At 44.3% G+C, this 25,021-nt stretch overlaps 1 protein-coding gene and 1 pseudogene across 1 annotated transcript in view; both read left to right on the forward strand.

Moving 5' to 3' along the window:
* EPB41L4B (erythrocyte membrane protein band 4.1 like 4B) overlaps positions 1 to 25,021 on the forward strand; it is a 145,794-nt gene that overhangs the window by 106,213 nt on the left and 14,560 nt on the right. Inside the window, exons 17-22 of the mRNA XM_032635734.1 lie at positions 298 to 416; positions 5,192 to 5,317; positions 6,142 to 6,209; positions 8,704 to 8,802; positions 17,857 to 18,037; positions 19,907 to 19,984. Of these exons, the coding sequence (XP_032491625.1) occupies positions 298 to 416; positions 5,192 to 5,317; positions 6,142 to 6,209; positions 8,704 to 8,802; positions 17,857 to 18,037; positions 19,907 to 19,984 (671 nt within the window). The remainder of the gene's footprint in view (positions 1 to 297; positions 417 to 5,191; positions 5,318 to 6,141; positions 6,210 to 8,703; positions 8,803 to 17,856; positions 18,038 to 19,906; positions 19,985 to 25,021) is intronic.
* LOC116755795 lies at positions 14,066 to 16,902 on the forward strand (annotated as a pseudogene).

Genomic DNA, 25,021 nt, shown 5'->3' on the forward strand with positions numbered 1-25,021 from the left:
CTCACTTAATATTCACAGCAGCCCTGCAAGGTAAGTAATTTTATTTTCATTTGAAAATGGCTTAGAGGCTCAGAGAGGTAAAGTAACCTGCTCAGGGCCACTGCTCATATTTGGGAGAGTTAGGCCTTGACACCTCGACCTTAAATGTTCTCACATCCCATCTGCTAGTGCATTCCCGAGAGATTCAAGCTGCCAGAGGAGAAGCCAGACAGAAAGGCACTGGGAGTCGGGCTCTGGCAAGCATCTTTTATCACCTATATCTCTCTGCCCTTTCAACCTTTCCTTATTCACTTGCAGAACTGAGTCCAGGAGCAACGGCCCTGTTCAGCGAAACCGCTGCCCATCTAAAGAAGCTGGAACTGGAAACTGTGAAGGCTGCTGGACCCTGGCCTGCTCTGCACATCAACATAAATAAGGTGCCAAGGACTGGAGCTGGGCAATGAGCATGGACCTGGGGTTCACTCAAACCTCTCATTATTACCCTGCCTGCCTCCTAAACTATGTGCCTTTGTCTTGGAGGGATTTCTACTCAATCTTTTTCTGCTCGGCATGTCTCTTAGGAGCAGAAATTCACTTACATTCTTTTTGGGTGGATTACAGCACTAGGGGCTGCCCCCAGTGCTGAGGACCAACAGGCTGGATCTGTTAGTGGTCTCTCCATCTTCTAACTGAAAGTTCCATGAGAGAAGCATCCACATTTACCTCTTTCCGTTTTTACCCCTCTGTATTAGTTTGCATTGGCTACTATAGCAAATTACCATAGACCCGGTGGCTGAAACAACAGATATTTATTTCTCACTGATCTGGAGGCTGGGAAGTCTAAGATCAAGGTGCCAGATGACTTGGTTCCCTGGTGAGAGCTCTCCTCCTGTCTTGGAGCTGGTCGCCTTCTCACTGTGTTTTCACTTGCCAGAAGAGAGGGATCTTTCTTTCTTCCTCTTCGTAGAAAGCCACTAATCCCATCATGAGGGCCCCACCCTCATGACTTCATCTAAATCTAATTACTTCTCAAAGGCCCCATGCCAAATACCATCACAATGGTGGTTAGGGTTTCGGCATATAAATTTGGAGAGAACACAGTTCAGTCCATAGCACCCTCTATCTCACTCAGACAGTACCTGGCACATCGTAGATGTTCAGTAACTGTTTGCTAATGGAAGGAAGGGAGGGATGAAAGTAGGGAGGGTGGGCGGAGGAAGGGACAGGGCAGAAGCCAAGCTCTCTTTTGGCCAGACCTCTTCTTATATCCAAATGGGTAGCCTTATAAAAGCCAAGTTTTATCTTAGAACTGTAGAAAGCTGGTGCTGAATTCAATCTGTCATTTAGTTCAGCCTTTTCAACATCTGAGACCAGAGGAAAGGCAATGGCTTTCCCAAGGTCACAGAGCAGTGGTGAAACCTTGGGCTCCCGACTCCTGGTCCAGTGCCCTTTGCACTCCAACATGCTTCTTCATTTTCTACACCAGGATTTCTCAGCATAGGCCCAAGTGGCATATTGGCCTGATAATGTTGTGTGGGGGGCTTACCTGTGCATTCTAGGATGTTTTACAGCACCCCTGGCCCCTCCCCACTCGATGCTATTAGAACCCCCATCCAGATGTGACAACTAAAATTGTCTCCAGACATTGCCAAATGTCCCCTGAAGGGCAGAATTGCCCCTGGTTGAGATCCACTGTTGCACACATTTTTTAATTTTTAAAATCCCCATAGGAATAGTATTCTTTACTCATGGGTCATTTCTTTCCACTCTAATGCTTAGCTTTGCCCCTTTATAATAAGGAATAGGAGGAATTTGGAAGATCTGGCCTGGAAAGCTCCCCCTCCTTACCTGCACTGGTGAACGTGGGAAGGTTATACCTCCTATCGGGGCTGTTCCTCCACCCCAGACGTCCCTCTAGCCTGCACTACACTTCCAGCATTTTTGAGAAGACCCACCACTCCCTTGCAATCCCACACCCCAGCAGGGCAGCCTAAAGTCCCTCTGATCACTAAAGGGCCCCAACTTCCAGACACCCTGTTCACCCACTTTTTCTTTGATACTACCCTCCCTGATAGCCAGCTGGAAAAAAATTCCTCCTGCAGGATGGCACTTATATTCTTTCAGTCAACAAATCTTTATGAGCAGGCCTCTGCTAGGTGTTGGGAGTCAGCCTGATGGATTGTGTGCCCCTGGATTTGTCTTCTCTCTCTTAGTATCCTGACTGTCAACTTTTCTTCTGCAGTCCACACAATAAATTGTTTTAACAGGGACTTACCTGGAGTTTGGCAAAATCCAAAAATATTTTGCAGGGAAGTATAGCATACGGTAGCAGAGAACTCACACACTCTAGGTAATTAGTAGTTGCACGAATATTGGTGGGACATCACCAATTATGGCTTGCTCTGGGTTAAGATGTAGCTGAGACAGCTGTGAGTTACTGAGCATTTCACTGACGCTCAAGCAACAATACCCCTCTTTTCTCCTCCACTTGAAGAAATGCATCAGTGAGCAAGTAGGCTAGAGTGAAGTCAGATAACCTTGACTTTGTCCTAATGCGTAAGCAAAGTATATTACTTCATACTATGAATTTTTTTTTTTTTTTTTTTTTTTTTGTGGTACGCGGGCCTCTCATTGTCGTGGCCTCTCCCGTTGCGGAGCACAGGCTTCGGACGCGCAGGTTCAGCGGCCATGGCTCATGGGCCCAGCCGCTCCGCGGCATGTGGGATCTTCCCGGACCGGGGCACGAACCCGCGCCCCCTGCATCGGCAGGCGGACTCTCAACCACTGCGCCACCAGGGAAGCCCCATACTGTGATTCTTTATCATTAATAAAACAATCCTCACAACTTATCATGATACCACAATTGGGAACCAATGGTTTTGATGGCTTTTAAGGTTTTTTGAGGTCTGAAGAATCCTCTGATTCTTCTAAGGTTTGGATATGTTAATGATGAGAAGACATTTGGTTGCCCAATTCCAAAAGCATACCCAAAATTATCACAGGAATTTAAATCTCATCAGATTTCAAATGTGTACACAGTTTGTATCAACAAGTGAAAACTGCATCTGATCATTTCTTTATCCCCAAATGACATCCTCAAACAGAAGACCATTTCCAATTATAATAGTATCAAAGCCCAATTATCATTCATTTGTATGTTTTGAAATCTGTATTTCCATATTGAACGATAAAGCCTCTTTCCTCAATTCAAATTGAATGTAAAATATGGCCATGCAAAAGAGAGAAAGCACAGCATTCTTGGTGCCATCCTCCAGGCTGTAATTATGGTCTTGTTGTAATCCACATGTTTATCCCTCATAGAGATGCCTTTTATGCAAACATATTCATGTAATAACACTCAAATTTTTCAAAATTTATATTGGTCTTCACCTGAGTCAAGTTATAGAGCTGAAAGGTAGCTCCTTCTTTTCAGAACAAGCCAGCTTGAATTTTATATCCAAAAAGCAGTTTAGAATTAATAAATTCAAGGGGAAAATCAATGCTAAATTCTCACTCTTATTTTAGCAGCATTCAATTTTTTTTTTTTAAAATAGGTCTTCGGTCATTACTGTCAGTATAACTATATCCCCTTAAGCAATTGTCAAATATCTCAAATGGGCTTTAGAACCAGTTCAATTCTTGTATTCCGGCATATCATTCCAAAAAATTAGATCTAATTAAAAAATTAACTCATCATACACCAGTGAAAACACCCATGCTAGTATTATCTTTTATATATCTTTTCAACAATTATCTTAATGTAACAGGATTTACATGTACAAGATAAGTTATACTAAAACTATACTGTAAATAATAAGTTACTGTTTTGTTTTGTTTTAGAGAATGCTAAGTCTCTTAGGATCCTGACTCCATTCAAAACAGTCTGTTGTCTTTATACTCAGCTTGATGGCTTAGGGTCATTAGTGTCCTCATATCCGATGCTCTCTTTGTAGTTATATATTTTTTTCTAACCAAAGAATCTAACGTGAAAGTGCCATTCATATCCTTTTTTCCCATGTGATTGTCATGATAATCTTATGAAGAAAGAAACAGCCTCAGAGAGGTTAAAGGGAGCCATTGTGGCTGGTGGTCAGGGGCTCTAGCTTTGGAGTCACCCAGTCTGGGTGTGAACCTTGGCTCTTCTGTGTACTTCCTGTGTGATCTTGGGCAAGTGACTTGCCATCTCTCTGCTTTGTTTTTCTCATCTATAAAATGGGGATGGTGATAGTATCTACCTTCAAATGGGATGGTTAAATGAGAGGATTCAATGAGATGTGCATATGAAATCCGCCCCCCCCCCGCCCCTTACCCTCCTTGTCCTTCATCTCCATCACCACCACCATCATCATCATCTTGTTTATGGTGCTAGTAAGGGAAAGAGCTGAGATTCAAATCCAGGTCTTCTGTCTCTGCTTATTTTACTGTTTTGTGAAATTGCTGGGTTCAGCTTGTTCTACCACATTCCCTCCGTATGTCTGGAGGTCCTGCTGGGAAACTGCATTCTCGGCCCTCTTTTCTTTATTCAATGATGTCAACCAGCCAGTTGCCCTATGCTTCCTCCGGAGCTTTCATAAAACCCCTACTATGTGTATCAAGGTACTCAAGAGGACTTTTGAATTAGTGAATTAGATTAATTTGGGAACTTGCAGAATTGGAGGCCTTTAGAACATTTTGTTCATGCCCTGGTACATTGTGGCTAATGTGTCGTATTAATGAGGCAACATAGATACAAATTTCTCATTGAGAATCACAATTTTCAGCAAGATTATTTTAAAAATACCAATTAGTATTTTGTACTCTTTCCCTTAACCCAACAAGTCACAGAATTGGGTCTTTATATGTAAGAAGTAGCAGTTATGGGGGAAATAGCACTGCAGCTGGGTGTAGGCAACTCAGAGCTTGAGTCCTGGCTTTACCTGCATGAATACTGGAAGAGTCTCTTCTCTTTGGACCTTCCCCATCTTCTGACTCATGGGCTTCCTAATACAACCTCTCCCTGCTTCACGTGAGAATGAGAGGATTGAGAGGATGTGCTTGTGAATCCTTTGCAAATAGTAAAAGCACTGGTACAAACATAAGGAGTTAGTGACACAGTTTTCTATATGTTTATGTCTTTGGGTTATCTGCAGTGATGATTGATGGGAAAGATTAATGTATGTGTTTTCTTAGTTCTTTGTTTACAGTCTGTTGCGTGTATTTTGGTTCATCTCAGGCTGAAGAAAAAAAGGTTTCTGAGAAGACTCTTCAGACCCCACTTTTGCCTTCCCCCGTGGCTGATCACGTTAAGTGTAACATTTTAAAAGCCCAGCTGGAGAATGCTTCCCGAGCGAGCGCCCAGGTGCGTGCCATGCATGCAGGCCTTTGATTTCACGTTGCGGGATTTCCTCTGTGCCACGTAGAAGAAAGAGGCATTCTAGGACTGAGATGCTGTGTCAGTCAGGGTGCAGCCAGGAGATAGGAACCACACCTGTTATGTGCACAGAGCTTTTAATATAAAGAGTTATTAACTGGTATAGCTATAACTGGGTAAGTGAAAGGACCAGCTCTGTACGCTGTGGTGGGTCTGAGGACCACAGGCTGCTGCATCTCCTGTTGACCTCCAGTGTGTGTTCAGCTGGCCTGGCTGGCTGAGTGGGTGTCCTTTTCTTCCCCACCATTCTTTATGGGACTCGCCAGAGGGAAGAGGACAAGGCTTCTATCAAAATCCTATGACATAATTCCTCCCAGGCTCGGTACACTGATGTGAAAGGACAGCTTCTAAACTCTTTTGTAAGCTGTAAGTGCTATGTGAGCATAGAGCTGCTTATTATTCCAGATCTAAAATGTGAAGTGGGGGATTAAACTGTGGGTTTGGCTTTTCTCACACCATCCTCTTCTCATTCCATGGTGAGCTGGCACGTAGCAGGTGCTCAATATGATTGTGAATGCAAGCATTGATTTTATTTGAATGATTACGTGTTAATCCCTGCGATGGGGAATGACTCAAGAAAACATTTTTTGTTAAATAAACACCGGAAAATTTTGTTACTGACTGAGTACTTGATGATCTACCTCTTTGATACACCTTCACATTTCTGTAATCCTTTGAATGTAGGAGACTTGGAAACATTTTTGCATGCCAAGATGTCCAGTTTTGACGAGCCTGCCTGTTTTCTTTAACAGGTTGGAAAAGAGGAATCAACGTTTGTAAATATCAATAAGAAATCCAGTCTTCAGGACGCTAACGTAAGGTCTGTTGCTTCTTGTTTGAATGGGGAAACAATAGTACCTTCAGCATTATCCTCAAAACATTACTCATGAGGGCATTTGCTGATAAAATAAAGAGGAAAAAGAAAACTGAGAGAATGTGAGCCTGAAGCAAGAGAAAAGGACTGTCATAAACAACTTCCTTTATGCCTCAAAAATGCCACTTATGCTGTTTTAATATTTCTACCTGATGTACCAAAAAAGAAGTCACTTTTGAGATGCTTCTCAGGCATGTAGATCTGACCTTGTCATTCCCCTGCTTAAAGTCACGGTGGAGTCCGGACTCCTTAACAGAGCATAGGGTGACCTTTATGACCTTGCTTCTGCTCCCTGTCCCAGTTCAGTTCATCCCTCTTCCCGTGGTCCTTCACACGCTCCTTATCTGAGCTCCTTGAAGTACTAGAACCACAAATGTTCTTTAAAGCCTCCAGGCTACCACCAACCCAAACCCAGAGGAAAACCTTCCTTTCGTGATCTCATAGAAAGCAGACACTCTTCCCCTCCCAGCCCAAGTGAGTAACGACCTGTAGATCATGGCAGCCCCACTGACACCTTGGCAGCCTGCTAACATTGGTGCGGGTCTTCCTAGGATAAAGTTTCCTAAAATGGGTCCGAGGAGCACTGCAAGCATATCTTGTTAAAACCAAAGACTCAGGTCCTACTCCAGACCCTTCAGATCCTTTGGTGGAAGGTGGGGTGGGTGTTGGTGGTGGGGGAGGGGGGAGGGGGGAAGGGAGCATGGTTGTGGTAGGGGAGGCCAGGAATAAGAATTTCGAAAACACCCAAGGTGACCTAGGAACCACTACCCTGGGGAATACTTGATGCTAAAAATAAAGACTAATGTTTCTCTATGTCATCTCATGATGCCTGGCCCATGTTCTTGGTATAAATTTGTCTTCCTCCAGAGACCCATACCCAGCTGCCTCTTGGACTTTTCAAAACCTTAATTCATCTCTTCCCACCCTACCCTACTCTCCCTTCACCAGTTTTCCTATCTTGGTCAGTGGCATCGTTACCTACCTGTGATCCAGACCTGAGGCCTGGGAGTCCTTGACCGTTACCTACCTCATGCCCTCATCTAATTAGTCACCAAGTCCTGCCAATTTGACTTTCACATTATCACCCACATCCATCCTCTCCTCTTCAGGACCCTCTTCCCGGCCTACCCCCGGGCCTCACCATTTCTCATCCTGGATAACCACTACTGCCGTCTTCTAAGATGCTCCCGACTGGCCTGCTCTCACCAGCATCCTTTGTTGCTCCAAGGGCCTTTCTAAAATGCAAGTCTGACCTTGCCACTCCCTTGCCTAGAACCTTCAGTGACTGCCTTTGCCTTCAGGGTAAACAGCTCATCCTGAGGTGCCTCAAACCCTGGCCCCTGCTTTCCCCTCTAGTCACAATCCCCTGCTCTTCCAATGGGACCTTACCCATCAGCAGTTCCGGGTCTCCACTCTGTCTCCCACCTTGGAAGTCTTACCTCCATCTGGTTGAGTGTAAATCCCTCCTTGAAGCTTTCCAGACACCAACCATTTCACCCAAGCAAAGTTATGTGCTCCCCTATGTGTTCTTCCGGGGACCACGTTCTGTTGACTCTGGGGTCCCAACTTGAGGAAATCATGAACCTAAAGTATGTTGACTCCAATTTCGTATTTGCTCATTCACATGTTTCTTTAACAAACATTTCCTGGGCACTGGCCACCTACCTATCGCCATATTAGGCATTGAATAGAAGGGAAGATGGAGGTCCAGAAGTGTTAACTGACTTGCTAGAGGTCCCTTGCTGAGAACCTCAATTTGTTTTGATGCCTGTTGGTCCCCAAAGGTAATTTCTGGTGTTTTAAGTGAAATCAGTCACGTACAAAAATGTGTAAAAGCTTTACCTTAAAATCACTGGTTTTGAGTAAGCCCATTGGTTATCTGGCATATTTTCTTGAGGAAATATAAAAATGAAACTTAATTTTTAACGTTTTCACCTAGACATAGAATTAAAATGTTTCAGAGTAAGTCTTAAAGGTCTCCTGATTATGCATTTTCACATGAAATACACTAATCATTATTCATCTCTCTTTTTAAAAAATATATTCCATGGTACGTTTAAAATAACATAGCTACCAGATTACTTGGAAGTAAAAACGGGTTATCCACAGGTTTCTCTTTACTCATTTTACTGGCAAAACCTGGTTATGAACCAAAACCTAAAATTGGGAGTGGATGTTTTGGGCAGGGAAATTTTATGTGGTACCCCAATTATGTTCAGTTCCTGCTGGCTGTATTTTCTTCCCTATGATTTTTTTGGTTTTGGCTTTTCTGTGGTATTTTTAAATAATTATATGTAATAAGTAAAGAGGAGAAAAAAAAGGATATCTTGACTGTCAATGTTATTAAGGTATAAATTAACTGAGAAAGCAGTCCCTATAGCCAAAATCAGACCATAAACCTTTTTATTGGTGGTGTTCTGCTTTTCTGGTGTGTCTCTAGAAGTCCTATTCCTATACGTGTGGAAACTACCCAACCAGCTGCGGAAAAGCCGGAAATCAAGCCTCCCCGAGTGCGGAAGTTAACGAGACAATACAGCTTGTGAGTTCTATGCTGCAGGTTTTTCAATTATAACAACAAAGGTGATGCTAAATGTCCAGTTGTAAATGCTTCTTAGCCCTTTACACCATTCCCAAAGAGCTATCCCAAAAATAGAGTCTGTTTCCAATTTAAGTCATAGTGGGACTGGATCTTTCTCCCTGAAAACATGACATGATTGGCATATGTATTCATTATTGATTGCTGTGTAACAAATTACTCCAAGATTTAGTGGCTTAAAACAATCCACATTTATTACCTCACAGTTTCTGTGGGTTGGGAATCCAGGCACGGCTTAGCTGGGTCTTCTGGGTTAGAGTGTCTCTTAAGGCTGCCTTCAAGGTGTTGGCAAGGGCTACCGTCTCATCTGAAGTCTCATTCATGCCGTGTGGGACAGGATTCAGTTCCTTGAGGGCTGCTGGACTGAGGACATCATTCATTGCTGACTATTGGCTGGAGGTTGCCCTTAGTTCCTAGTCATGTGGACCTCTGCTGCTTTCTCCATAGGAGAAAACACACAAGAAGAGCCAGAGAGAGCACTAAGAAGGTGACGTCACAGTCTTCTATAACTTAATCTCGGAAATGACATCCCATCACTTTTGCCCTATTCTCTTCATTTGAAGCAAGTCCCTAGATCCAGCCCACACTCAAGGAGACAGGCTTCTTCAGGGGTACAAGTAGCAGAAGGGGATCAGGGGGAGCCATATCAAAGGATGGATACTGCCTCCATGGTGCCGTAGTGAAACGGTAGCATTTTCTGTCCACAGAGCCAAAGCTGATCCCTGAGCTATAGGAGGAGCCATATTCCTGTAGGAGGAGCCATATTCCTGTAGGAGGAGCCATAGTCCTGTAGGAAGAGCCATATTCCTGTAGAAGGAGCCATATTCCAAAGTGTCCCAGAACCGCCAGGACCTGTCCAGTTCTGTTCAGCGTAACAGAAGTTGTTTTGGCTACCATGTGCACAGGGATATTCTAGGCACTGTGGGGGAAGAACAAAGTGACTTTGACAATTCCCATGCAAGGACTCACAATTTATTAGAGGGAGAGACAGATTTCCCTCTAATAAATTATAATTATAATCCAAAGAAGACAGGCAAATGCTACAGTAAGGGTGGTGGTATATTAGCATAATCACAATGGTAGTTAGAATTTCTTGACCTTGGCTATGGCCCAGGTATCGTGCCTGGATGTATAATTGGTCAGAGAGCTGCAGGGGGATCTTTGGGTGCAGTGGAAAGCGTGGGGCTCTGGAGTTAGAAAGGCTTCTAGTTTACTGTTACAAGCTCTTGGGAAAATTACTCTTTGAACGTCTCCTTCATCTGTAAAATGGGTAAGGATTTTGTGAGGGTAAACATGAGATAATGTGGGTAAAGCCCTAGCTTTCAGCCTAGCCCTGGCTGAAAGATGAGTTAGTTCCCCTTCCTTTTTCTTATGGACCTGAAGCCTCTGAAGAGGTCAAGTTTAGGAGGTACTGAGAGTACAGAGTATAGGACAAGGCGTGTAACTCCAGATGCAGTTCTCAAACAGCCAGCTCAGGCCTGCCACTTGCACCTTGTGAAAAGGAGAAGAAAGGGGAGTGCAGTTTCAGGGCAGACACATCCCACCTCATTAGCCTTAATAGAAGTTTCTTGACAGTATAGCAGCTCTATTTCCTAGGGAAGCCAAAATGAGTAAGATTCAAATAATTAGCAGTCCTAATGATCTCTGGGGGACAAATTAAACCATGAAAAATCTGCTACCCTGAGGATAAAGCTGGCAGGATTAACCTTTCACATTTCAGAACTCAAAATGTTATTATCACCCATTCGGGATATGTAATCACTTTGGAAGCAATGACTAATACATGACCTGGAAGGAAAGAAAATTTAGCTAACTCACCAAATTGCCGCTTTTAAGGAAACCATTTTCAAACCTCTAACTTCATGTGTATTTCTTAAGATACCCCAAAGTATTCTGCTTTGAAAATCAAAGAATGGCAGCATTTTTCCCATTAGTAGTAAATAGCAAAATTGATGGATGAGATTTTCCCAGTTTTAAGTTTTCATCCCATAAATCGTAATGGTACTGTTGACACTAGTTACCACTTCTTTACTCATCTCTTCCACTCATAGATATTGATAAAGTTAATAAACACTTGGTTGGGGATACAGATTGGAAAACCTCAGATTTCCCATTTCCTAAAAAATAATTCTGCATCATTAGTGTTGAGATGCAGGGATGTGTGTGCCCTTTTCAGCTGTTACAGTATTCCTAGTTCCTAGGCCAGAATTATGTGTGCTTGTTGGGGTTTTAGGGTTCTCCATCAAAGCATCATGATATGCAGGTGCTCTGAAAAAGTTTTCAAACTGCTGCTCTTTAGGATATAAACAAAAATCTCAGCTGTGTTCTTTTCTTGAAATACGGCATAGGGAGGAAAGGTGTGACTGCTGTGTGCAGAGTGAAAGGAGAAGCAAACTCTGCAAACAGTTGAAGGCAGGTAAAAGCATCATCTTTACATTGATGTCAGCTGGTATGTTTAGAAAATGATGAGCTGCTTAATTTTTACCCAGATATATAACTTAACTATGTATTTAAACATAGTGTAAAAATCTAAAGGTATTCAGGCAAGACAGAAAAGTCCAAAGAGAAAAGTAACTAATTCCCTAGAATCACACCATCAAAAATAACCAATGTTCACATTTATGACTATTACTCTAGACATTTTTCTATGCATATATTGTTAAAATAGAAATCATTTCAAAGAAAAGACTCATACTACTACATAAAATTTTACTTATTAAAATGTTTCATGAGTTTACCTTAGACACCAGGTGTTCATCGTAAATCACATTGGTAGCATAAGCTATCTGGCATAGCTCAAGGTCTTAGGTGTGCAAAGACACACTTATCCAGCAGGATATTCCAAGGGTCCAGAGGTTCTCTCAGGAGCTTGTCAGTGGCCAATGGTTCCTTTGGAATGTACAGGGTTTGAGCATCTGGGGCCTGCTGAGTTAGCCCTTTCCTGTGCAGGCAGCAATCTGGCTGGCAGCAGGGGAGAGGGAACTTGTCTATTTCTATAAATTTGAGAAAATACTGTCCATGCTAAGGGTGGGGGATTGATGGTACTGCTCTGTGCTGGGATGATCAGATCAGAAGAGCTTCCAGCCTTGACGTACCTTGTGGGAAGTCAGGCCTTCCCAACAAAGCCAAGCCCTGGAGATAAGCCCCAGCTGCCGTGAGGGAGACTTCTCCCACATGGTGACTTCCTGTCTAGTGTCCTTTCCATCCTGGCTCATCCCACTCGATCAGAGAGGGTCGAAGACCAGAGCTGCTTGGCCCCAAAACAATTGTGTGCAACTCCTTCTCTATAATCAGTTTTCACGCCGAAGAGACAGTTGCTGTTAGGCCACGAAAGGAGTCATTACACCCTTCGCTCAGAACAGGAGGTTCCTACAAGTCTTAGGCTTACCCTCCTAAGGGAGGCTCCTCAGAATAACATCCCTTGGTTTGGTGGTTCCTCAAAACATTAAACATAGAACTACCATACAACTCAGCAATTCCACTCCTATGTGGAATTTCAGTTCAAAAGAGTCGAAAGCAGAGACTCAAACAAATGTTTGAACACCAGTGTTCATAACAGCACTATTCACAATAGCTAAAAGGTGGAAACAACCCAATTGTCCATCAACAGATGAAGGGATAAACAAAATACAGTCTGTCCATACAATGGAATATTACTCAGCCATAAAAAGGAATGACGTTTTGACTTATGTGATGACATGGATGGACCTTGAAAACATTATGTTCAAACAAGCCTGATACAGAAGAACATCTGCTGTATGATTCCACTTATATGAGGTACCTAGAGTAGTCAGATTCATCCGGACAGAAAGCATCGTGGGGGAGGGGTGTGGAATTTCCCCTTTACCCTTTTTGAGTTCTTGTGGCTGGACTAATAATAAACTGAAAAGGTTAAAAAGAAAGAAATTTTAATTCATGCACATGGAGGTCTCAGAAATGGAACCTAAGAAGTGCCCAAAGCAGGCAGCTTTTCTACTTCTTAGACTAAGAAACAAAGTTGTGAGGAATTGACAGGACAAAGAAACTTAGGTTTTGGGTGCTCATTTAGTGAAGAATCTAGACAGAGTTTGGGCTTGGGGTAGTAACTTAAAAGAAGTAACAGGGTTTGTTTATACAGGCCTCTAGGCCCAAATCCCCTGACTCTGATGATAAAGGGGTCCTTCTATCTTCAGGTGCAGGGAGTTCACCTTTCACACGAGAGATTTATTTCCTGCTTTCAGGGAGACAGAAAGGAGGGTCAGAGTGTTGGCCATTTCTTAAGTAACTTTAATTCAAAATAATCTGACAGACCTTTACACCACGTAACAAGCAGGAAGGAGAAAGTCTGTCAGAAATTAAGGAATAACTGGGGCTTCCCTGGTGGCACAGTGGTTAAGAATCTGCCTGCCAATTCAGGGGACACAGGTTCGAGCCCTGATCCGGGAAGATCCCACATGCTGCGGAGCAGCTAAGCCCGTGGGCCTCGACTACTGAGCCTGCACTCTAGAGCCCGTGAGCCACAACTACCGAGCCCACATGCCACAACTCCTGAAGCCCGCACGCCTAGAGCCCATGCTCTGCAACAAGAGAAGCCACTGCACTGAGAAGCCCGTGCACCGCAACAAAGAGCAGTCCCTGCTCGCCGCAACTAGAGAAAGCCTGCGTGCAGCAACGAAGACCCAACACAGCCAAAAATAAATAAATAAAATAAATAAATTTATTTAAAAAAAAAGAAATTAAGGAATAACTTTTTACCACATTTTAGGTTACAATTTAACATCATGAAGAGGAGAAGAAAACTTGAGGCCCTAAACAAAGTTTCAGTATTCTCTTGGAAACCAGTACAAACTATACTGATAAATATTTATTTCTAATTTAAATGCCAAAAGTAATTACTTTTTCTTACTAAATACGACAGGAAAAAATTACCCTAAATTGTTTTTAAAATGCAAATTTTCGTAACTAGGATATTACATCTCATAGTTAATACATATTTTGCTTAATAGTAAAACTATCTCTTACCGGATTAATTAAAAAATCCTGGGCCCTCGGGCCGTGCCCCAGCCCTGGAAAACACTGGCTGCCCCAAGGGGGCAGCTTGGCTGCTGGCGGTTTGGCAGATTAGGGAGGGAACGAGGAGAAAAGCAAATGGCCGTCTCTTCCCAGCTCCAGAGCGTGCTCGCGTTCCTGCTGGGGCTTTCGAGAATCTCGAGGCAATCTTGCAAGCCGTATTTGAACTGGCCAAAGACAACTTCAGACCTGTATAATGTAACAGAAAAGGTCAGAAAACATTAGGCAGTAGAAGTGTGAGCATATTAAGTAAGATGAACGTCTCGGGAAGCAGTTGCGGAGGCCCCAGTTCTGCAGATGTATCTAATGACTTTAAGGATCTTTGGACAAAACTAAAGGAGTATCATGATAAAGAAGTACAAGGTCTACAAGTAAAAGTAACCAAACTGAAAAAGGAACGAAGTTTAGATGCACAGAGACTAGAAGAATTCTTCACCAAAAGTCAACAGCTGAGAGAGCCACGGAAAGTCCTTCATGAAACCATTAAAGTTTTAGAAGATCGATTCAGAGCAGGATTATGTGATCGCTGTGCGGTAACTGAAGAACATATGCGGAAGAAACAGCAAGACTTTGAAAATATTCAACAGCAGAATCTTAAACTTATCACAGAGATTATGAATGAAAAGAATGCAGGAAGAAAATAAAAATCTTTCTGAACAGCTGCAGCAGAAAATTGAGAGTGTTCAACCACATCAAGCACACCCAGTCTTGAATCTGAGGAAGATGTTATTCCAGATTCACCAGCAACAACCTTTTCATTTTCTGGCGCTAACCGACTACGAAGGAAGGAGAGCCTCCACGTCCGATACGTAGAACAAACACATACTAAACTGGAGCACTCTGGGTGTGCACGTGAATGGAGAAAAGCACCACAGTCTTCAACTCATTCACGACATAAACATAATGAATGTGAAATTCTAGTGGCTGACACTTGTGATCAGAGTCAAGCTCCAGTGGCTAACACACATGGAAAAAGCAGTTATCCTCCTGGTAATTTAGCTGCAGTTGTTGCTGAAACACTTGGACTTAGTGTTCAAGATGAGTCTGAATCTCGAGGTCCTATGAGCCTTCTTGGTGATGAGCTCTACCACTGTCTGGAAGGAGTGAAAAGTAGTTTAGGTTTGAATACAAGTTTGTCCCCTTCTCTTTTAGAGACTGGGAAGAAAAAACATCTGTAAACAACGCCTTTCAGCAACACTTCTAATTCTAGACCAGAGAAACCTAGATCAAAATCTGAAGATGGTGCCCTTTTCACACATCATAATATTGGGGCTGAAGTGCAGAAGATCACTAACCAGTCATCTTCTAATAAGCAGGTGCTTATAAATAAGAATACAAGTGAACAGGATAGTATTGATCACATTAAAGACACTGTTACTGATAAACATGTGGTAGCCCTGAAATCACTGGGAGGCCGGATCAAAAGGAAGAAAATCAAGGAAGAAAGTGAAGATGAAGTAAGCTGTCCCCAAGCCTCCTTTGATAAAGAAAATGCTTTTCCTTTTCCACCAGATAGTCATTCTTACATGAATGGAGACTATGTGATGGATAAACCTCTGGATCTGTCTGATCGATTTTCACCTATTCAGCGTCAAGAGAAAAGCCAAGGAAGTGAGAACTCTAAAGTCGGATTTAGGCAAGTGACTCTCTATGAGGTTTTGAAGCCTGTTCCAAAGGGCTCTTCCTCAAGCCCTAAGGCCTTGAGTGGGAGCTGTGGGTTAACCAGAGATTCCCCAGAAGAGCCCAGCAGTTTACAGGAGTCCCTCCTCCAGTCCTTGAGTAAATCTCCAGATAATAAAACACTGTTACAAATAAAGGAAGAAAATTCTATCTTTAAAATTCCTCTACATCCACGTGAAAGTTTGGAGACAGAGAATCTTTTTGATGACATGAAGGGTGCTGGTTCTCGTGAGCCTCTAAAAATAAAAACCAGGTCAGTCCATGGAGCATGTGAACTTGCATCAGTTCTTCAGTTAAATCCATGTAGAATTGCTAAAACAAAGTCTCTACAAAACAACCAAGATGTATCCTTTGAAAACATCTAGGGGAGTATAGACCCAGGAGCAGACCTTTCTCAGTATAAAATGGATATTACTGTAGTAGATACAAAGGATGGCAGTCAGTCAAGATTAGCAGGAGGAGAGACAGTGGACATGGACTGCACATTGGTTAGTGAAAGTATGCTTTTAAAAATGAAGAATCATGGGCTTCCCTGGTGGCGCAGTGGTTGGGAGTCCGCCTGCCGATGCTGGGGACACGGGTTCGTGCCCCGGTCCAGGAAGATCCCACATGCCGCGGAGCAGCTGGGCCTGTGAGCCATGGCTGCTGAGCCTGCGCGTCCGGAGCCTGTGCTCCGCAGCGGGAGAGGCCACAGCAGTGAGAGGCCCGCGTACCGCAAAAAAAAAAAAAAAAAAAAGAATCAAGAGCAGAAGGGAGAAAAAAGTCCAAATGGAGAAAGAAAAATGAATGATAGCTTGGAAGATATGTTTGATCGGACTACCCATGAAGAATATGAATCCTGTTTGGTGGATAGCTTCCCCCAGGTAGCAGATGAAGAGTTGTCAACTGCTACAAAAAAAAATCAAACTCTCCTGGTGATAAACAAGATCAATTCAAACAGAAAGCATTTGTGGACCCATATTTAAAAGATGATGAAAGAGAGACTAGCTTACAAAATTTTCCTCATATTGAGGTGGTCCGGAAAAAAGAAGAAAGAAGAAAATTGCTTGGACACCCATGTAAGTAATGTGAAATTTTTAATGCAGATTTTCCAGCAGAAGAAAGAGAAAAGAAGTTGGCTTCCGCTCAAGACACCGATTTCGCTACTTTCCACCCAACACACCAGAGAATTTCTGGGAAGCTGGTTTTCCTTCCACTCAGACTTGTATGGAAAGAGGTTACATTAAAGAAGATCTTGATCCTTCTCGTCGTCCAAAAAGACGGCAGCCTTACCATGCAATATTTTCTCTGAAAGGCAAAGAGCAGAAGACATAAATGTTGAAGCAAAAACAGGAGAGATGACAATATTCTTTTTATTTATAGTTAAGGTTGGTATTAAACATTGATTTTTTTGATCTTCTGAAAACTGATTTATAAATCATTTTTCTATTGAAAATGTTTTTAAATGGCATTTACCCATCACACAGACGACTATTTAAAAATGGATAAGCTTATGTTGTATTTTCTTGCTTTTGCACCTTTAAAATAACAAGGTGCTTTCATTTTGCACTCTGAGTTAAAAGTTGTTTATTACTTTATTTGGTAATACCGAATTACAATTTTGAAAATACGAAAAAAAAAAAAAAAAGCCTGCGGATGTTTCCAGGAATAAATTTTCGATGATGATGGTAATTCAATCTTTCCTTCAGGGTCTTCAAAAAAATGCTATATAAAAAACATATTAAGCTTTTTCTCCATGTAATTTTATTAAAATAAAAACAACTCTATCCTAATAAAAAAGAATCAATATGCCATTGTGGTATATTTGGGGGTGGCCCACCCTGAGCCTCAACAGCAGAGCAAATGTTACCAGGGTCTGCGGAGAGGGGCCCACGAGGAGCTGTCGTTCAGTGAGTGCAGAGTTGCTGTTGGGATGATAAAAAAGTTTGGCGTATAGATAAAGTCCTTGTTATACAACATGGTGAATGTGTTTGAGCCCCTGGATTGTATACTGACAAATGGATAAAATGATAAATATTATGTTATACATATTTTCTCATAATAAAACATTTTTTTAATCCCCGGGCAAGTGACAGAAAATCCAGCCCAGACTTGCTTTGGCTGAAGGTCAATATATCGGCCCCTGTAAGCTGGACATCTGGTAGACATCTGTTTGGGGAGCCCCCAATCCCCACCCTAGCCGTCCCAGCCCTCCCCACCTCCCTCCACTCCCCTCAGCCTGTTTATTATTGTAATGAGCAGAGCTTCATGTGCTTCTAGTAACCGCAGTGATGAAGACGACCTCCCTCCAGACCTGGCCGAGGCAGCGGGAGCGACCACAACTCCAGCCATGGCCACCACCATGGCCACCACCACACAAGTCTCAGTGCCGCTGGCATCCCCCAAGGTCCACAAAGTCAGCTCGCCTCAGAATTCAGAAGGCAAGGGCCAGCTGTCCCCAGGGGCCAAGGTACGGCGGAAAAGTCCTGAGGAGTAGCTATTACTTGCCGAGAACTCTGCATAAATTGTGTGTGGCATCTGTATGCATTTAAACTTTGCATCATCAAGTCTGTGACTCGTAAAGCTACAGTAATAACCACCAAAGCATGTGTTTTATAGAACCTGTCACTGAAAGATAACCACGTATGAGAGACAAATGGTATAATATAAAAGCATGTACTTTATACTTGAAGGGAAATTTAAGAGATTTTTGAGGGCAATTTTAGTTTTAGAATATCATCCCTGCAAAAGCTGTTACTCTACTGTGAAGACAGAAAGCAAGAAATGGGTTTTTATCCCCCATAATGGAAAATTTGGAGGAGTAAAAACATAGAGGTATCCCTATCACATTCCTTTTATGGGATAGCCTGTGTTAACAGTTTGAAAGCAGAAAATATTATTCTGTTTGTCACTCTGAAATTTCAGGAAGTTGCCAATGATGTGAATGGGCTGTGACTAAGGCACAAGACATTTCTCTTGGTTTCCTTTGAGTGACGCTTAGCTGTGGTCACTCTTCAGCAATTGGTCCAAAGGCGGTCACATGTCTTGCTCTCCAAGCAGATGCTGAGTCAAAGGTTGCTTGGTCTGTGGACCCCGCTGAGGAACACTGTGTGCATGAGGTGGGGCCCCTAATGCAAGATTGGAACCTTAGAGTCTTGGGGGCCAAGACTTGGGGCCCCACTGCTCCTTTCAAACACCTATGGCTGCTTGAAACAAGTAGTCACTCCGTAGCCCTTGTTTTTCCGAGCCTCAGTTTCCTCTTCCCAAAAAAGAGAATAAGATCTGCTACGATGCCCAGCTCACGGGTCCAGCAGAGATTAAAGTGCTTGTGCAAACAGGATGCCCGAGGCTTCTGTAGCTCCAGGGATCATGATTCCTGGTAACATCTAAGTAACAATAGTCCAGGCCACATCGTGTATGACTGAGGCCAGTCTTTCACAGGGTCCCTTCCCGGGGTTTCTGGGAATACCTCTGTGTCCAACAGGATCCGGTGGGATCCCTGAGCCAGTGACTGGCCCAGACTGAGGCTCCCCACTTTTCTGTAGATCACCTCCTGGGAACTGGAGTTGGGTTCCCCTCCACTGTGCTGAGTCCCTAGCACTGCTTTGTCCCAAGTGTGGACACAGGCTCCTCTGTATATCCCAGGCCATGGTTAAAACCACACAAAAACATTTACAAAACAGAAGGGAATTCAGTGGAGATGCAGGCAACATCGTACCAGAAGCCACAAGGCTCCCTCTTCTGGCCATCTCTCTCCTTAGGGCCCTGCTTGCACCAAGTAAATGCGACTTATTTTTTTCCACAGAGGGTTTCAAGGCCCCCTATGCTGCTGAGATACCCCCAAGGCAAGGCGAAAAAAAAAATTTTTCCCAAAAAATGAACGTGATTTTCAGAGGTACCATCTGAAAATCACTCTTCTACCATAAAGCTCTTCCTCGTTTTTGTGCAGATGAGTTTAGCTCCTTGAGGTCTTGATCCAGGATGAGGTCTTTACTCTCTGTTTATATATTCAAAGGACTCTTTGAAGTGTTTTTCCCCCAAAGGCCAGTCAAAGAGCACTCAAAGCATTTAAGAAAAATTGTTTGCAGCTTCAAAAAAGACAGTTCTCCACCCTATACCCTACTTCTACCCATTAAGATTTCAGAAAAACTCAGGGTTTGGTGTCAACATTTTGTACACTACTCAGTTAAGAGAACTCTGGTGGGGGTTGGCATGATAATGAGTTCAGTGTTAGAAAAGGGGAAGAGGAGAGAGGTCAGGACCATCTGTATTTTCTGTTGAAATTCCACTGTCAATCCAGAGCCGGCACTAACTGGGATATTTTTGTCTGCCTTTGTAGAGCCCCTCTGACCGAGGAGGTGCCTTTACCTTGGAGCCAGGTGATCTGCTGATGGATTTCACAGAAGCCACTCCTCTGGTAAACTTCCCATTTTGCTAAAACCAGAAAAGCCACAGACCATAGAAACACCTTGGCAGTGGGACGGATGGACAGAGGTGGGCATCGCTGTTGGGAAGGCTCTTCCTCTTGTCCTGCGCACAGCCTGGAGGCTCAGGGATCAGCTTTCTTCCAGGGTTCAGGCATCACGGGTCCTTCCACCTCACAGAGCCCCCGAGGGAGGGCCGTGCTCCCTTTCCTCTGAGGGTGGCTGCAGGGGCCCCACCCTGCCTGTCTGCTGCTCCTCCGTGCTTCAGTCTCGGCTTCTCGGCTTCCTGGGCTGCATGCCCGCCATGCATGCCCGCCCTGGGACATCTCTTGCTGTCTCTTGCAATAGCATGCTCCGGCCTAGAGTACCAGCTCAAGGCCTCACCTAGGTTTCTAGGCCCCTCGTGCCTCCCTACCATCCTCCATCCTCTGCATAGAGGTCTCTCCTTCAGGATGGGATGCCTGCAGGTGGGAAGCCCTTTCAGGGAAGGGAGCACTGAGCCCAGGAGTCATGCAGGCCGGACCTGGCTCCACTCTCCGCTCTTCACCTTAAGAGCCTTGTCATTGGATAGTCGCTGCCCCATCTTCTGTCAGATGAGGACGTCGTTGTTTGCCGTGTCTGCCTAAGAGCATTGTAAGGATCACATGAGAGAGAGCCCCATATATAAAGCACCATAAACGCGTATAAGATATTATAAACATGATTAGATGACACAGGCAAAATTGGATGTATCTTAGGCTGGGCTCAGCCTAACAGCCAAGTACACTGGAGCATAAATCATGGTGCACAAATTTGGCATGTGAGTCAACACGGGAGCCAAGTCAAAAACTTATCTCCTGAGAACCTGCTCTGCGCCTGGCTGCGTATGAGGCTCTGGGAATGGATAGGGCCGCTAGAGGCTGGAGGGGGCTCAGGTTGGTAAAGGGTCAGGATCAACAGGAGAGACGTGTGGAAGATGCTTGGGGAGAAGCCAGAAGTGGGAGTCATTCAGGACTGGCTCCCTGGACAAGGGTGTGGTGGATGGGAGGGATTTCTGGAAGGCTTTCAAGAGGGGACAAATGAGGCAAAATGCTGTCCAGGCTTTAGGAATGATCACCGCTCCTGCCTCAGCTAGCACAAGGAAATCATCTGTGATTTATGCAACTATACTTCTCTTCTGGAGAGCTGGTACAGTCTGAGAGCTTCGAGTCAGCGCCTTCAGATAAACTGCTTGAGAACTGACAGTGGGCAACACCCAGCTCGGGGACCTGCAGAGTTACTTCCTTCCCATGCTCAAGTAAATGGAGCTGGTTATTCATGGCCTTTTTGTTAGACAGATTGCCAAGATAGGGTAACCCGGAAACACCTCATCGCCCCTTTGCCCAGATTGGGAAACTGAGTCCCAGAATGGAGTAATCACCCAGGGACCAAGCTGGAGCTGGAGCCCAGATGTTCTGGCTCTTTCTCTGGTGCCCTTTGCATCTAATTGAACTAAATCTGGACTCCTCTTTAGGGAACTTACCATTTTGGAGAAGAGCAATGCCTGGAAGAAGGGCTGTGTTTCAAACACTCTAAGAAAGTCTGTATAAACTGCTACTGCTGTGGGACCCTGTGCCTAACCCTGTCTGGGGGCACTAGGAAAAAGAAGCCTTCATGTTGCTAGGGTTTTAAGGTATGAATAGGAGTTTGCCAGATGGAGGAAGTAGACCAAAGCATTCTATGCAGAAGGTACAGCATGAGCAAAATGATGATTATTTATTATTATTTAAAAGGTCTGGTGGATCTGAGAACTAGGGTTAGTTTACAAAAAAATACATCATGGCTTTGACAGGAGTGATGGGATTCCCTTAAAAACCATTGTGTTGCAGATCCAGCTTGTGGATTTAACTGCCTCACCTTTTCTGTGTTTGGCATAACAGACTGAGATTAGAAAGGAAGCAGCATCTGGCAGGGACCCAGAGGTCCCCTGACCTCAGGTGCCAATGCCTACCAAGTTACTGTCCAGTCTCTGCTTGCACCTCTCCAACAGCAGGGAGCTTATTCCGTGTCCCCAGGACACTTTGCTTGTGTCTCTGACCGAGCTCTGAAACAGGGTCCAGGTGCTGCACTGCCCAGCCACGGGACAGCTGAGGTTTTTGTACAAGACACAGCTGCCCACTTCACAGCTGAAGTTTGCAGTGAATACCTTTTTTCAAGATGAAGCATCCTTCTTCTTATTTGTGCGGATTTGAGGTACAAGTGCATGTTCACAGAGCACATGCACACAGAAGGTATGCTGGAGGGCTAGTATTTCGGGCTTTCCTTGGCATCATTGGCTTTGACCTTACTTCACTCCAGAGACCTATCTCCACGAGTGCTGAAGCGTCCTAGAGGGGAAGAGGGACTCCAGCAGCCTGCTTCTCCCTTTGTCTGGTCCTCTTACCTCCATCTCCTCCATTTGTTCTTCCCAGCATCAAAGAAATGCGAGCTGCAGCCCTTTCTGCCCTTGATGTTAGGGTGATGGGGGGCGTGGCATCTGTGTCTCTAAAGACAGCCAAGGAAGGCTAGACTTAGGGTCTGGGGCTGGAAGAAAGTCTTAAAGCTGTGTCCCTGCCCTGGTTCCTCAGGCCAGAGCTAGAAGGACAGGGAGCTGGAGAGAGAGGAGTGGGACAGATTTTCTTGCCTTCATTAAACCAAGACACTATTGGAGCTAGTTTAACCCTTAATGTCTCTTTACCCTTATGATCCAGTCTCTGCATGGAATGAAACATGGTCCAAACAGCCAAGAATGATAAAAAAGATTCAGTCTTTAACTGGCATCTCTTAAGATAATGAAAGAAGATTAAATGAACACCTCCTGGTAACAGTTCTTGAATCTCATTTTGCTTCTCTCTTAATTCTCTTGCACCTTGCACTTCCCCAAGGACTTACATCCCCAAACTCTCCACAAAAACATTCTTTCTAGCTTCACTCTTGTAGCATCCCCTGCTTTTTCCCAACTCTTCTGTAATCCCCAACTCTTTTATTACGTAGCTCAATTTAGCAATCCAAGTCCTACAACCTCTGCAGCTCTGTTGTCTGCCCATTCCTGGAATCTGCATCATAGACTCTTCAAGATCAGATAAGAGTTTCTGCCTGGGAGGGAAGCTTGGGGGTGTGAGGATGGGAAGGGAAGAAGGAAAGTGAGTGAAGACAGCACGCACTCTCCCTCTGGTGTTCTCATTTGGTGCGCAGGGGGCTGTGGGTGTCGGTAGAGTGTGGGGTGTTAGAAGGTGGGCACACGGACACGTCAATCATGTTGACCTTGGGATGCAGAGTCCCACCCTCTACTCCAGGTCAGTCACGCCAGCTTCCTTCCCCAGGTAACACAGACCGTGAACACCCATACCTTCTGTGTCTCTGATGCTCTCTCTTTGGGGCGTGTCCCTCCCTGATCCCTGTACTGCAAGAACCACTCACCCAGCTGCAGAGCATCATAATCCAGGTCTCGTCTGGGTCAGGGGACATTAGTCAGGAGTTCCTGTGTCAGGGAGGAGATGGCCTGGCCAAAGGAAGGTTGTGTAGGACCCAGAATGGGCCCTGGGTTGGGTGTCAGGAGACCTGGGTTTCCATTTGTCTCAATAACTTAGTTTTTATTTTGAACCTCATTCTAGCAGGAGAGCTGAAGCTTAAGCTCAAGTCACATCAGGTGCCTCTTCAATCTTCCTGGGGTTTCCTCCGTGTTCTTCAGGGCACGGGGAGAGGGACGGAAGTCTCTTTAGTTCGTGAAGTCACCTATTTGCTGCTACATCTGGGACACCCGCTGCTTCACTTATGCCCCTTTTGGGTGGGTGGAGATCGCGGTGCCGCTGGGATGTGAATCCCTGTCTGCTGGACACAACCACACAGCCATTCTGCTCTGCTCTCCCATCTCTACCTGAGTAGAGGGGTGCAGGTCCCCACTGCTCTTTACTCCCTGTCCCCCAGCCTCTGCCTGTGAACGGGGGGCCCAGAGACCCTTTGTGCAGCACTCACTAATGTCTACCCGTCCTCCCTTTCCTTCTGACTTCTCTCGCTTATCCTCAAGCTGGCAATCTCTTTTCTTATCTGGATGAAGGCTTACACATTTTCACCATCATTTATCTATGCCAAAACCTTTCTGTTCCCCAGAGAGTCAGATTTTGGAACTCAAAAGCCATATAGAACCTAGGTGCCTAAATGCCTGTAGAAAAGACCCAAGGAGGAAAGGAAATACCAGGAGAAAACACAAATGGTATTTCAAAATAGTATCCTGTTACATGTGAAATCCTGTTCATTTACTACAAGTCAGAAGTGTGGGAGCCCCAGGGATGTTCTTTGTTTAAATCCGCTCAGATGCATTTAGAAATCTGAGTTTCAAATCTGAGATCTAAATCTCCATTTAGAAAGGTCAGAGATGCTTGTGGGATGGACCAACATTTCTTTACCTTAAAAGTCCAATGCTGGGCAAAGCTTTAAGTCATCCATTATAATCTTCAGTACAGACACTGGTGGCCAGTACACATTTCGGCCTCAAGGCAGAATGTCCTTGTTTCTTGGTGATTTATGCCTTAGTAGCACCTTATAGAGCCTAACATTTATCCTGAGGACCAGAGCGGGAGGGGGAGTTTAAGTAGGGTGGGAAAACTTAACTGCATATTAGGTGACTAACGTGGACTCCCTTGTTTCTGAAGAATGGATTTAGAAACAATCAACAAGAGGGTCTGGACCCATGGATTTAGACTTTGCAAATGCAATTTCTGCATCTCCCACGTCCGAATAGTAAAACAAGGCTGTTATGGAGACCATCGTAAATAACGGTTGTAAAAGCCCCTTGGAGATCATCTAGGACTGCACAATAGTAAAAAGGATGGCGTTAGATCAATTTGGAGATGGAAAAGAAGGCAACAACTTTCCTGATAATTTTTCAGTGAAACTTTCCCAGAGGCTCTACTTGATTCGTTATGGCAGGATCATACCAACTACTTAAGGAAACGCTCATGAGCTAAAAGATGCATGTATTTGTTCCCTGGGGTAATGGTTCTTTCCTGAGAGTCAGTGGCTCCCTCCCCTGA

The sequence above is a fragment of the Phocoena sinus genome, chromosome 6 (assembly GCF_008692025.1).
Source record: "Phocoena sinus isolate mPhoSin1 chromosome 6, mPhoSin1.pri, whole genome shotgun sequence".
In the NCBI taxonomy this organism is placed as follows: Eukaryota; Metazoa; Chordata; class Mammalia; order Artiodactyla; family Phocoenidae; genus Phocoena; species Phocoena sinus.